Below are 13,185 nucleotides of genomic sequence, written 5' to 3'. Positions count from 1 at the left end.
ATTAGTGGAATAGACTAAACAAAGTACGCATATATTCCAAGAAGGTCAATGATAAAAATAACGGCCTCTTATACAAAATATTTGTAACAGTAAATTTTATAATAGCAAATATTAAAGAATGGCTAAATAAACTGTGGGCCAGGAATGCAAAATACTAGTCTGTGCTATAAAAGAATGTAATGTAATGTAATGAATACACAGATGCAGGAGGAATGAACTGATGTGAAGTAAGTAAAACAAAGAAAACTTTATATACATTTATATACATATATACATATATATAATGACTGTAAGCATATAAATAGAAAAAACATCAACAACAACAAAATAAAACAGTACTGTGAAATCATAATGACCAACCTTGATCCCAAAATATTAAGAGAAGTTATCTAATTCCCTTTATTGAAGAAGGGCATACTCAGACTTTTTCAATATATCATTTGGTTTAAGGGTGTCTAATAAACATTTGTTGTTGTTGTTGTTGTTCAGTTATTTCAGTGGTATCCAGCTCTTGGTGACCCCATTTGGGGTTTTCTTGGCAAAGATATTGGAGTGATTTGCCATTGCCTTCTCCAACTCATATAAAATGAGAAAACATAATTATGACTTTCCAAGGATCACACAGACAGGAAGTATCTAAGGCCAGATTTGAACTTGGGAAAATGAATCTTCCTCACTTCTGGCCTGGCACTCTACCTGCTGTGCCACCTGGCTGCCCCTCTAATAAATATTACCTGTTAACAAATGGTTCATTTTTGTCATATCATGTTAGGACACTGAATCTAGAAGTCTTATTTGTTTACAATGGAGGGAAGGGCATGTGAGGACAGGAAAGAGAAAAAACCAAAAGAACTGAAAAAAGGTTTATAGTTCAACTTACAGATGTTGGTGCCCAATCTTGGCCATAAACAAAACAATACTTGCAGTAGAGGTCATCAAATTCTGGAAACTTAAAAAAGAAACATACTGGTGATTTATTTCATTCTAAAACTTCCCCTCTAATATTCTGTAGACTGCCAAAAAAGCTAACACAGAAAACATTGATTATTGAATTAATATGAAGTTGAAAGATTTTAGATTACCTAGCTCAGAGTCACAACATACTGGTTGGAAATATTATAGTCTATTTCAGACCAACAGTTTCCAAAATGAGGGCTATGGAGTGGTTCCAAAGGGATTTGACCCTAAAAGGTATGTAATCAACTAATCAGAAACTCCCCCTAGCCAGTCTTGGATTTCTCTCCAATATAACCATCTGGTCTCTTTCAACACTACCCTACTGAAACATCTCCTACCCTTGATCTCTTGAGTGACTGCTTAGATTGTGAGCTGCTAAAGGAAGTGATAGTCTGACCCAGGCTTTCCCAGAAGTTATGCTAACAAAATCCCCTGCCCTGCTCTACATTTCCATATCCTATCCCCCATCAGTAGTAGAGTCTGTGTCAGGGACAGTGACTAGTGAGTAAGCCCCCTCATTCCCTACTTTTCATTTATTAGTTGGAAAGAGTAACACAGGATGAATAGACATCAATGTTATACAATTACATTACTTTCCCCCACAAACCCACCTATTTACAAACTTTCCTATTTTCTATCCTTTTCTGAACATTCCTATTTTTCTATTAAGAGCACCATCATTCTTCCAATCATCCATCATCTCTACTTCAGATAAGATGGACTGGAGTATCTTGCCATTTCTACTTTCTACATCTAGCTACATCTATTTCTACATCTTGCTCTTCTCTCTCTGCTCACACAGTCACTAACCTAATTCAGACCTTCATCATCTCTACTGAAATAGCCTCTTAATTGTTCTCTTTGCCTCACAGCTGCCAAAGTGATTTTGGTGATTCTAGTAGCCTGTAATTGACTCTAAGATCAAATGTTATTTCATTTCTTATCTCATGGCTTAAAAAATCTGCTTTCATATTAATTTTAGAATATACATAACTATTAGCACAGTAACATATAAAATTTATAAATAAATAAATAACATGCTGGGGATACATTCTAATTTAAAATTTTAAAAAATAACGGGCATGTACAACTTTTAAAACTATGCCCAGGTTTAAACTATATTTTTTGTCAGAATGGAGAGAAAGAGGGTAAGGCACAAGAGCAAGAGTTGGGGAGGGTGATCAGATTTGGCAATGCAAAAGGATTGACCAATATAGTAATGAAGTAGACAAGAATAATCCTATTCTGATGAATGTAGATAGGGTGACCCTATGTGATTGAGATTTTTTTTTTTTAAAGGGACAGGGACAGAAATGGAAAAAAAACAATCTCATAAGAGAAAGGGAGGAGGCAAGAATTAACCCCTGGGGGAATGGCAGAGACAAAAGGAAGAAAGCATGGAAAGAAAGCAAAGTGGTCCCCTGTGGAGTTTGGGGAAAGGATTTAGGGCTAGAAGAGAAGTGAGAGATTATCTTGTCCAACCTCATTTCAGACAAAGAAACTAAGGATAGAGGTAAAGTGACTTAAATGTCTGAGGTAACAGAAGTAGTAAATAGTAGAGGTTCTCTCATTCCGGGTCAGGTAACTGTTCTTCCCACTACATTATGCTTTCTTCTGTTTTGTAACACCATGTAGGGAATGGCACAGATAGTTTTATATTATGCAGAAAATATTAACAAACCCCATGCCTCATTTTACAGGTAAGGAAACTGATTTCTCAAGAGATTAAGTGATTTGCCCAAGACATGGGTGGAGCCGGATTTAAATCAGTCTCCAGATTCTTAGTTTTATCACAAGTCCAACATCTGGGCCCCTGGAGGGAAAGACTAAATCACAAACTAAAGGAGGTGGAGTAGGAGTCAGGATAAAGTTGGAGGCTGAATTCTCTTCTTTCTCCTCAAGGGGGCAGCATGGTATAATGGAAAGAACACTGGCTCTGCAGTCAAAGGGCCTAAAAATTCAAATCCAAATGCTGCTTTTGGGAGTTCAGACCACTCTCATCTACCTTCAATTTATTTTCTTTATCTATAAAATGAGGTTACTCTAGATGACCTCCAAGACCCCTTCCAGTTCTAGATCTATGATCTTACAACTGCTGTGTTTACATGGGCCTTTACCATTTACAAAGGGAGGAAGGTCCTGTATATAAGAGTGGGAAATGTGAACAAAGAAATCTTGAGCTCCAAGAGGGAGGACAGATCTTCCTCCTATAAGGGAGGAAGAGAAGTGTCCCCTTGAGAGGTTGGGGGAGGAGGGTCCTGGTGTGGTGAAGGAAATATCTCCCCAACTAGCAAAAAATAAAGTGACTGAGGAAACAAAGTATTGCTCTTCTGAGAACGTCAATTTATTAAACAACACATGCCAATTGTTCAACAAATTAGGACCAGGCTCCTTCCTACCAAGCAAAAGATGAAATGATTGAGGAAACAAAGATTTGTTTTTCTGAGCATATCAATTTATTAAATAATGCATGTCAATTGCCCAACAAGTCAGAATCCTTCCTCATTTTAGGACTGTATCCACAATACAAGGGGATTGATAGACTTTTATATAGTAAAAGCAATTGATCAATAAGGCAGATTAATTAAAAGTAAATAATACAACATCAGGTAATCTGATTTGTAATTAGATGAGAAGTTAGGGCCTTTCCAAGTTGGGAAAGGAGAGTGCAATTCCCTGAATCCCTCAGGAAAACAGATGTCCCACTCTTCCCTAAGTATCTGTAAACAATCAGAGGAACATGGAAACAATAATGGATTGATCAGTATGGAGTCGATTTTCAGGTAAGACATAGGGGTTGCTTAAGATGTACAATTATGAGAAAACTCTTTACATCAATTTTAGGATCTAACTAGGTTTCTGGTCCATATAACCTTAGTTCCTTGATTAAGTTTCCCTAAACAGCAGGCAGTGGTGGTTCAGTTTCTTAGGCACATAGGGCTTAAATAATGAATGAGGTTTAATCCCATTTCCCACATTGAAAAGTTTTCTCACAAGACAGAATTTGGACTAGACTCATAATTAAATAGAAAGGAAATTAAGCCAGCTCAGTAATTCACAAGATGAAATCTGTATGGTTCACTCAATGTCCACCACTAACTATTTGCTGTCCTAATACCCTCAATTCCCTCACAATTTTCTTATACTCCATATTTCTGTGGAGGGGAATGTATGAGGTATGTCTTGGGGGAGTGGGGAGAAAAGAAAGAAAGACAGACAGAGACAGAGAGGGGGGGAGGGGGGAGGAGAAAGGTGAAGAGGGAGGGGAGAGGGAGAGACAGAGACGCTTATATGTATGTATGTGTGGCTCTTGCCCATATGTGTCTGTGTATGTCCAGGCCTGTGTGTATGCGAGTGTGACTTTCATGTGGGTCCAGCTGTCCGTGTGTGTGTTTGATATTCCCATGTGGATCCAGGGTGTGCGTGTGTGAGTCCAGATGTGGGTGAATTTGAGATTCCCGCACAGGTCCAGAGATGGATGGGTGTGTTTGTACGCGTGCGTGCGTGGCGTGTCCTCCCGTGGGTCCGGAGGCATGGCTACAAGGACTACAAGAACGCCTATTCCACCGCCTCTTAGTTTCCCCTCCCCCACCTCCTGGCCCACTAATCTGCCCATCAGCCTCGGGATCCCTCTCACCAGGGCGCTCTCCACTTGTCCGTTCACCATCAGCAGAAAGACCGTTGGGTTGAATGCAGCCATGATTCTCAGACAGCTCCGCGCGCCGCCAGCGTTGCTAAGAGTCTCTAGAACGTCCCAGAGCTACTGACGGTGCCCGGAGTAGGACAAATTTCCTTGAAATAGCGTCTTCGCGCCTAGTGTTGCCGCTACTGCCGTCGCCACCACAGATATGCAGTGGGTGAACCCGAGTCTGATTGGAAGGTGCTTTATTACACGGGTTGTGGGAGCGGGACATGCTGTCTAGACTTGTGTCTCGGGACTCTTTGGGAGTCTAGTGAAACCACTTAGTACCATCTAACAGTGTTTTGTGGCCTATATTCACACCACATTCACATCGACTGCGAGGTGGTGCGGTGAGTAGCGTGCCGAGTCTGGAAGAAATGAGTTCAAATTCAGCCCCAGATACCGCCTAGCTGTTGCACCCTTGGCAAGTAACCAATCAATCTCTATTTGCCTCAACTTCCTTATTTGTAAAATAGGGATAATAATAGCTCCTACCTTCCAGGGTTGTTATAGGGATCAAATGAGATAATGCTTGTGAACTCCTATTTTAAAGGAACTGCCTCCCTAATACTTAAGGTATCACAGATATTCCTTGTGCCCCTTAAAATGGGAGGGACGCAGAACTCAAGGAAGCAGACCACTTGTCCCAGAGGAAAAAAGAAAGTTGTGGGATTGTGAATTATGAGCCAGAAGAGATCTGTAGTGATTTAGTCCAACACTCATTTTACTGATGAGGAAACTGAGTTTCAGAAAGTTTCTGACTTGTCCCAAATCACCGAGTTAGATATCAGAGGCAGAATGTGGAACCCAAGTTCTCTGAGTGCAGAATCAGTGTCTGTTCTGAACAATGGGTACTAGGCGGTTCATTGAAAAGAGAGTTGGTCCTGGGTTCAAATATGACCTCAGACAATTCCTAGCTGTATGACCCTGGGCAAATCACTTAACCTCCATTGCTGACCCCTTTGCCACTCTTCTGCCTTTAGAATCAATATTAATTCAAGATTTTTAAAAAAAGGTTTTATTACATCTCATCAAAGCCCAGTATTTCTTCATCAATATCTTAAGAGTCCTGGGCAGGAAATTTAATTTATTTTATTTTATTTATTTAGAATATTTTCCCATGGTTACATGATTCATGTGCTTTCCCTCTACCCCAACCCCCCCTCCCAACTAACAGAAAATTCCACTGGGTTTTACAGGTATAATTAATTAAGACCTATTTCCAAATTATTGCACTAGTTATGCTGTAGGGTGACGTCTACATCCTCAATATTATCCCCATCAGCCCATGTGTTCAAGCAATTGTTTTTCTTTTGTGTTCCTCCTCCCACAGTTCTTTCTCTGAATGTGGCTAGTTTTCTTTCTCATAAGTCTTGCATTGCTGCTAGTAGAGAAGTCTGTTATGTTGGACTGTACCACAGTGTATCAGTCTCTGTATAGAACTTTCTCTTGGTTCTGCTCCTTTCACTCTGCATCAATTCCTGGAGGTCTTTCCAGTGCACATGGAATTCCTCCTGTTCATTATTCCTTTGAGCACAATAGTATTCCATCACCAACAGATACCACAATTTGTTCAGCCATTCCCCAATGGAAGGACATTCCTTCATTTTCCAATTTTTTGCTGGGCAGGAAATTTAAAGAAGTGGTTTCTATTCCTGTCTCTGCCATTGACTTCCCTTCCCTCTCTCCACCACAATTCCTTTCCCTGTGAAATAAAACTGAGTGATCTACAGGGTCTCTGTGCAGTGGTAACCAGAGTGAGAATGTGACTTCTGACTCAGCAGAGAATATAAACTACCTTGAATAAATGTAAAGAGCAAAAACAGCTCCAACAATCCCATGGGAGAACTTGCATGTGGCCCTGGGCCATCTCTGGAACTATGCCTTCTTTGTTCTGTTCCTATCTGTCCTGGGTAGGGTTGGCAGTGGGGATCCACCATATTACTTTGTCCTGCTGTCACCTAGGACTGGCCTCTTGTAAGTAAACTCTCCCAATGAATCCTTTTAATCCTAATAAATAAATAGATAACAAAATAAATAACAAAATAATAGAATAAATAAAATCTATTGCTAAATATATTTTATTATTTATATTGATGTTAATTATATTATACAGTACAGTATATATTATATAATGTTATATTGCATTAATTATTAATATATTTTAAAATATAAAAATCAAGTTGGCATGGACCCCTCTTTCTTCGATGTCTCAGTATTACTCTGGCATTCAGTATTACCCTACAATTGGCAAAATCAGTGCAGAACAGATTTGTCCCCTTACATTGGCATAGAAGATAGAATAGTCTGCTCCCCAACAAATCTTATGTCTTTGCGGTCTCTTCCAGCTCTAAGTTCCAGACATAATTTTGAGGTGTTTGGTACAGCATCAAGGTGGGTACAATACATAAATAGGATTGAGATGAAGATTTAAAGAAATTAGTCCAGATATAGATTTTAAAGTTATCTTTACTGAGGTGATAATTCCAACAGAATAGATAAAGTCACCAAGGCATCTTAGATCACAGATTTAGAATTGAAAGAGAAATTACAGTTTATAGGACCATAGATTTAGAAAAGTTCCAATCCATCCTCCAGATCCATATAGCCCACCCTAATCTCTCTTGAACACCTTGTCCTTCATCACCCATTGGATATCTTCAACTAGATGTCACATAGAAATCATTCCATAAATCTGACAATCCCCAAAACCCTCTCCTCTTCCTAGCTTTCCTGTTCCTTATTTGGGGGGTTAGGGGGGGTAAAGGGGGTTAGTTTCCTTTCAACCATATTTGCAGTCTTGGAGTCATCTTCACAGGTAGACACATAGGATTTGATGGGGTGCACCAATATTTCTTAAAAAATTATTGCTTTGTATCTTTTTTTAAAAGTTTGTATTTTAAAAAGAAAGTTGAGTTGAGTTTTAGTTTACTTGATGAATAAAAATAGCATTGTATGAGCATTTTCAACAAATGTTCACCATAACAAAGACAGTTTCCCCACGTGTATGTCCTAATTAAATGATGGGATGTGTTTATTCATATGTGTGGCCATCTTGGCCTTTTCCCTTTTATCTACTGTAATGCCAAGTCTTGTTGAATCTATCTCCATAATATCTTTTATATTTATCAAGATCTCCCTACTTGTGAGACCACTATCTTAGTTCAGGCCCTCATTGCTTCTCCCCTGAGCTATTACAATAGCCTCTTGGATTGGTCTCCCTTGCTATCCAGTCTCTCCCCACTTCAATCCATTTTCCACATGGCCACTAAATTACTATTCCTAAAGTACAGATCTGACCACACTAGTCCTCTGTTCACAAAGTTCCAGTGGTTCCCTCTTACCTTTAGGATAAAGTACATACAATGTATAATCCAGATCAAATTGCTTACCATCTCTGAGGGGGTGAGGTAAGGGAGAGAGGGAAGTAATTTGGATTTTATAATTTCAGAAAATGTATGTTGAAAATTATTACATGTAATTGGGAAAATAAAATATCTTTGAAAAAATAAAAATAGGGTAAAATACAAAAACTCTTTTTGGAGTTTAAAGTCATTAATGATCTGGCTCTAGTTTGCTTTTCTAGGGTTTTGGATTTTTTTTTCCTGCACATTTTGCCCCTTCATATTCCTCTTTTCTAATCAAACAGGCTTACTTGGTATTAGCCCCACTTCTGGGTTTCTGCAGAGGCTCTCCTTGCCTGGAATGCACTTCCTTCTCATTCCCAACCCTTAGAATTCCTAGCTTCATCTAAAACTCAGCACAAGTGCAACTTCTAGCAAATGGCCTATCCTGATACACTGTATAGTGTTAACTAAACTTTGGATGCCACAGTGCATTCCATAATGTCTAGCTTTCATAAACTTTTCTGTAATGTATAGGATATATTAGCCAGTTAGGATTTTTGGAATTGCAATCCTTTTTCTATAAATGTAAACAAACTGATATTGTTTGTATAATTGGGTATTGGCCAATGAGGTCTTAGTCCTTAGATCTTGCATTTCTGGTGGATTATACATGAACAATATTCTCAGCCTGCTGCTTTTGGGGCATGCATAATATAGAGGACCCTTTTCCTCACTTCAGAGTATGCACAGATAGACTGTTTCATATCAATAATGCCTGGTGACCAAAGGGAAAAAAAAAAGCTTTTTGGTTGACTGCTGAATGGTAAATAAGTGTGAATGTAAAAGGTTCACCAAGAGACGTGTCACTCTATTCCTTGATGGATTTCAGGTGAAGAGGATTTCTTGCTGATGGGTCCCTGAGGAAATGGTACCTTTAGCACCAACTAGGCAAGTGGTGATACCAGGAGATCTATCAAAAACCATCTGCGGTCTCATTAGCAACCAGAGTCCTGGAGTCAGTAGAAACTGTAGCTTAGTCTGGTGAGAAGTCACTAGGCAACCTGCTAGACCAAACTTAGCAAGCAGGCTGACCTGTCAGCCAAGACACCTCATCCTAGAAGGACCCAGGCTGGCTGAACAAGGAGAACATCTTCAGTGGAGATTCTGTGATGAGAGGAAAGGGCTTCTGCAGCCAGTAATAGGAAGTTCCCCAAATTTTCTCAACATGCATATTTCCAGTACCTTTGAGGCCACTCTCCTCAGGGACCAAGTGTGTGCTGAGGAGAAAGTGTATCCTTTCCTGCCCACTCAGGGAGACATTTCTTTAACTTCTGTCCTTGCTGTAATTCCTTTGTAAAAGCTCTTTGTTCTTAATTGATACTAGAGGAACACTCTCAATGAGAAGTCATGAACAGTGTTATAATACTCCAATCCCTTAAGAATACCCAATGAGAGACCTGAGAGGGAAACTAGTCATCTCTCCCCTGGGCACCCAGTAAGCCAGGGTAAATTGGGATTTGGAAATTGAGCCCAGAGGAGATGTTTCACTTGCTAGAGAATGTATATAATCTTATACCAATCAGTCAAGTATTTATTAAATACCTACTGTGCCAAGACCTGGGCTAGGTACCAGAATACAGGTATAGTGAATGAGATCATTAGTATTCTCAAAGAATTCTAATGAAAGAGAAAACAAGTACTTATAAAATTTACATAGCATAAAGTAAATAAATTCAAATAAACACAAAGTATTAAATACAATACAATATAATATAAATACAAGGTAGTTTGGGAAGGAGATACCAGTATTGGGGGATTAGAGAAGCTTTCACACAGAAGATGATGCTTCAGCTATGTCTTAAAGAAAGAAAGGCACTCTATAAAGCAGCAGGAAGGAGGAATTATCAAGCATGTGGAATGGCCAGTTTAAAGGCAAAATGATTAGAGATGGAGTGTCATATGTAACAGAGAGAAAGCTAGTTAATCTGGATTGTGACAGGGGCAGTAGTGTTCAACAAGCCTGGAAAGATATGTTGAGACTGGATTGTTTGGGATTTAAAAGCTAAACAGAATAGTTTTTATTTTTTCATAGTGTCAATAGGAAGCCACTAAAATTGACTGAATAGACAAGACACATGACCAGATATGTACTTAAGGAGAATGAACAACAGTATTTAGGATGGTCTGGAGTGATGAAAGATTTGAGGCAGGAAGACCAATAAGGAGGCTGCTACAATAATTTAGGGTAAGGAAAGATGAGGCTCTGAACAAAAATGTGAAAGTAGAGAAATGGTGTTCAATGAGATATTGAGGCTGTTAGGTGTCACAGTGTACAACACGCTGGACCTGGAGTCAAGGAAATCTGAGTTCAAATCCAGGCTCAGATACTAACTAGGTAAGTTCCTTAACTTCTAATTGCCTCAGTTTCCTCTTTCTTTTTCTTAAGCGTTCAGGGTGTCCAAAAAGACTGAGTGTAGTTTTAAGCTATACTAAAACTTTGGGACATCCTATGTATTACATTTAACACAAAAGTATGAATGTTTTGTCCAACTGTGGCTTCTTCTGAACTTTGTTCTGCTCTCTTCTATATATATTTTTTAAATGTCTTGATACATTTTTCTTTATTTTCTTTTTTTTACTTCACTATCATCACCTACCCACTCCTTCTTTCCATCCCCCCTCAAATTAAAGCCCCCATTTATAACAAATATGTAGAATTAAACAAAATAAATTCCACATAATCCATTGCTCTTTCTGCCTCACCATGCTGCCTGTCCAAAGTAAAGAGACATTAAGATGACTAGAAGACCAAGTACTGAGACTTAATAATAATAACTAACATTTCTATAGTATTTACTATGCACCAGGCACTGTGCTAAGCACGGTACATTGGGTCCTTATATTAACTCTAGGAGGGTAGTGCTATTATTATATCAATTTTATAGCTGAGGAAAGTGAGGCAAATACAGGTTAAGTGATTTGCCCAGGGTAACAATAGCTAACATAGTGTCTGAGGCTGGATTTGAACTCAGGTCTTTCTGACTCCAAGTCACTATGCTATCTTTCTCTTAAACTGACACTTCCCCTCCAATTTGCTGCTTCACCATCAACAGGGCCATGGGAGGACTGGCAGGGTCTTTGCTGATACCACGACCTAGAATCCCACTTCTACTTTAAACTGATCATGTCCAAAATTAATTTTATCTCTCTTATCAAACATCCCTTCCCAGTTTGGTCAACAATGCCACCAGTTCTCCAGTCTTAAAATCTGGAAGCCATCTTTGACTCCTTTTTCTTCTCTCATATCCAGTCTGTCAATTCTGAGGATCTTCTTGACTCAGGCTACAGTCAATAATAACTAGTCAACTCTATTCAATATGCTGATATTTATAAAACACTTTAAGGTTTTCAAGTCATTTTTTGTAAACCCCGTGAAGTGCCATAGACACTTCCCCCTTTTTATAGATAAAGAAACTGAGGCCCAGAAAGGATATGTGACTCACCTAGGGTCATATAGTTAGTGTCAAAAGCAGGATGCAAATCCATATATTCTTAATTCCAAGACTACTACTACCCAGTGAACCATGTAAAATTATCCTTGATAGATAGAATGATAGAATTAGATTCTAAGAATCTATGGCTCTGGATTCCAAGGTTCTAAGTCCTATAATTGTAAGTTTCTGTTGTTCTGTGCATCTAAGATTAATAGTTTTCTGATTCATATTTGTTTACAAAGGTTTTGTTTTTCTTTTTTTTTCCTTTTCAATGGGGAGGTGGGAAGAAGGGGAAATACTTTTTAAGTGAAGATAATTTTATTTAAAAAAATAAAGGTTTGGGGAGCAGCTAGGTAGCTTAGTACATTGAGAGCCAGGCCTAGAGATGGGAGGTCCTAGGTTCAAATCTGGCCTCAGACACTTCCTAGCTATGTGACTCTGGGCAAAGTCACAACCCCCATTGCCTAGCCCTTACTGCTCTTTTGCCTTAGAACCAATATACGGTATTGATTCTAAGATGGAAGGTAAAGATTTAAAAAAATTTTTTTTAAACCCAAAGGTTTCTATGGTTCTAAATTACATTCATCTGAATTATATGTTTCTATAGTTTTATTAGTCTGAGATTTATTTTAAGCTTAGGAAACTTTCAGCAACCCCTTGATACTTCCTGTTTTGGTGTCAATGTGATCAGTTTTAAACTATGCAAGATATTTTTTCCTCCAAGGACTTTTCAAATAATACACCAATGAACTTAGAAAAAATTATTTTTGTTTGCTTTGAATAAATATAGATGTAGAGATGCAAAAGTTTCCTTTTATATTCTGAGGCAGGGGAAAGCGAAGGGAAAGAAGAAACACTTTCAACCTTGACTGTATAGTGAGTACATATAGTAATAAAAGATATTAAGGAATGGGGGTAGAGAGAATACCTGGAATGGGGGCCTTAGAGGGACCCTTGATAATTCTGACATTAAGAAAATTGGCCTGGATCCAAGTGCTGATGGGATAAATTGGGATATAAACTTCAGGGAGGCCATTAGAAGAGCAAGGTCTCCAGGTTATCACTCCTAGCAGCACCCATTGACCAGCATAGAAGCAAAGGAGAGGACTGCCATCTGCTACCTAAAAGGAAAGAGGGAAGTCACTAGGTGACTTCCTATATGCACCATATGTGTGGGGAAGGCAGGGGAGACTGAAACAGATTCATGGATAAATACCAGGCTTTGAGCTTACATAAATGGAAGAGAGACAGATCTAGGTAAAGAGTGCTCACCGTGATCTCTGGGGAAGTGACAGGAGGGCCAGTGCACAGAGTTCCATTTGGCATGGTTATTTCTGGCAGTCAGATTGGAGCTGGAATATGGCTTGACAGTTGGTCCGAGACATGAGAGGCAATTTAGCACGCCACAGCTTATCAGGTGGGATATAGGGATCTGGGAATGGATAAAAGAAGAGAGGAGGCTCATCCCTTTTTCCTTTAGCCCAGGGTCAGGATCAGAAGGGGTCTACAGGGAGAAAAGAATGATTCCAGCTCCTATCCAAGTTCATTTCCCACAGTTTTAGGGAGAGATGGAGAAGTCTTGGGAAGAGGGAGAAGTTGAATAATCCTTTACTTCCAAAATGTTCAGGAAGATCCCTGAGAAACAGGGTTTGGGTTTGGGCTTGAGTTTACTAAGCTTCTTCCTTTCTCAATTCAGAGTGTAAAC

The 13,185-nt window shown here is 39.0% G+C and overlaps 1 protein-coding gene across 2 annotated transcripts in view; it reads right to left on the bottom strand.

The window, feature by feature from the left end:
* The window catches only part of B9D1 (B9 domain containing 1), a 96,146-nt gene extending 91,474 nt beyond the window's left edge, over window positions 1-4,672 (bottom strand). For both annotated transcript variants that reach the window (XM_044661212.1, XM_044661203.1), the window contains exons 1-2: window positions 4,595-4,672; window positions 881-949 (exon numbers count right to left, since the gene is read on the bottom strand). In XM_044661212.1, the coding sequence (XP_044517147.1) occupies window positions 881-949; window positions 4,595-4,657 (132 nt within the window). In that variant the 5' untranslated portion in view covers window positions 4,658-4,672. The remainder of the gene's footprint in view (window positions 1-880; window positions 950-4,594) is intronic.
* Between the last annotated feature and the right edge of the window lie 8,513 nt (window positions 4,673-13,185).

Source organism: Gracilinanus agilis, chromosome 1, assembly GCF_016433145.1.
Source record: "Gracilinanus agilis isolate LMUSP501 chromosome 1, AgileGrace, whole genome shotgun sequence".
Classification (NCBI taxonomy): domain Eukaryota; kingdom Metazoa; phylum Chordata; class Mammalia; order Didelphimorphia; family Didelphidae; genus Gracilinanus; species Gracilinanus agilis.
This window is presented reverse-complemented; position numbering and strand designations above follow the sequence as displayed.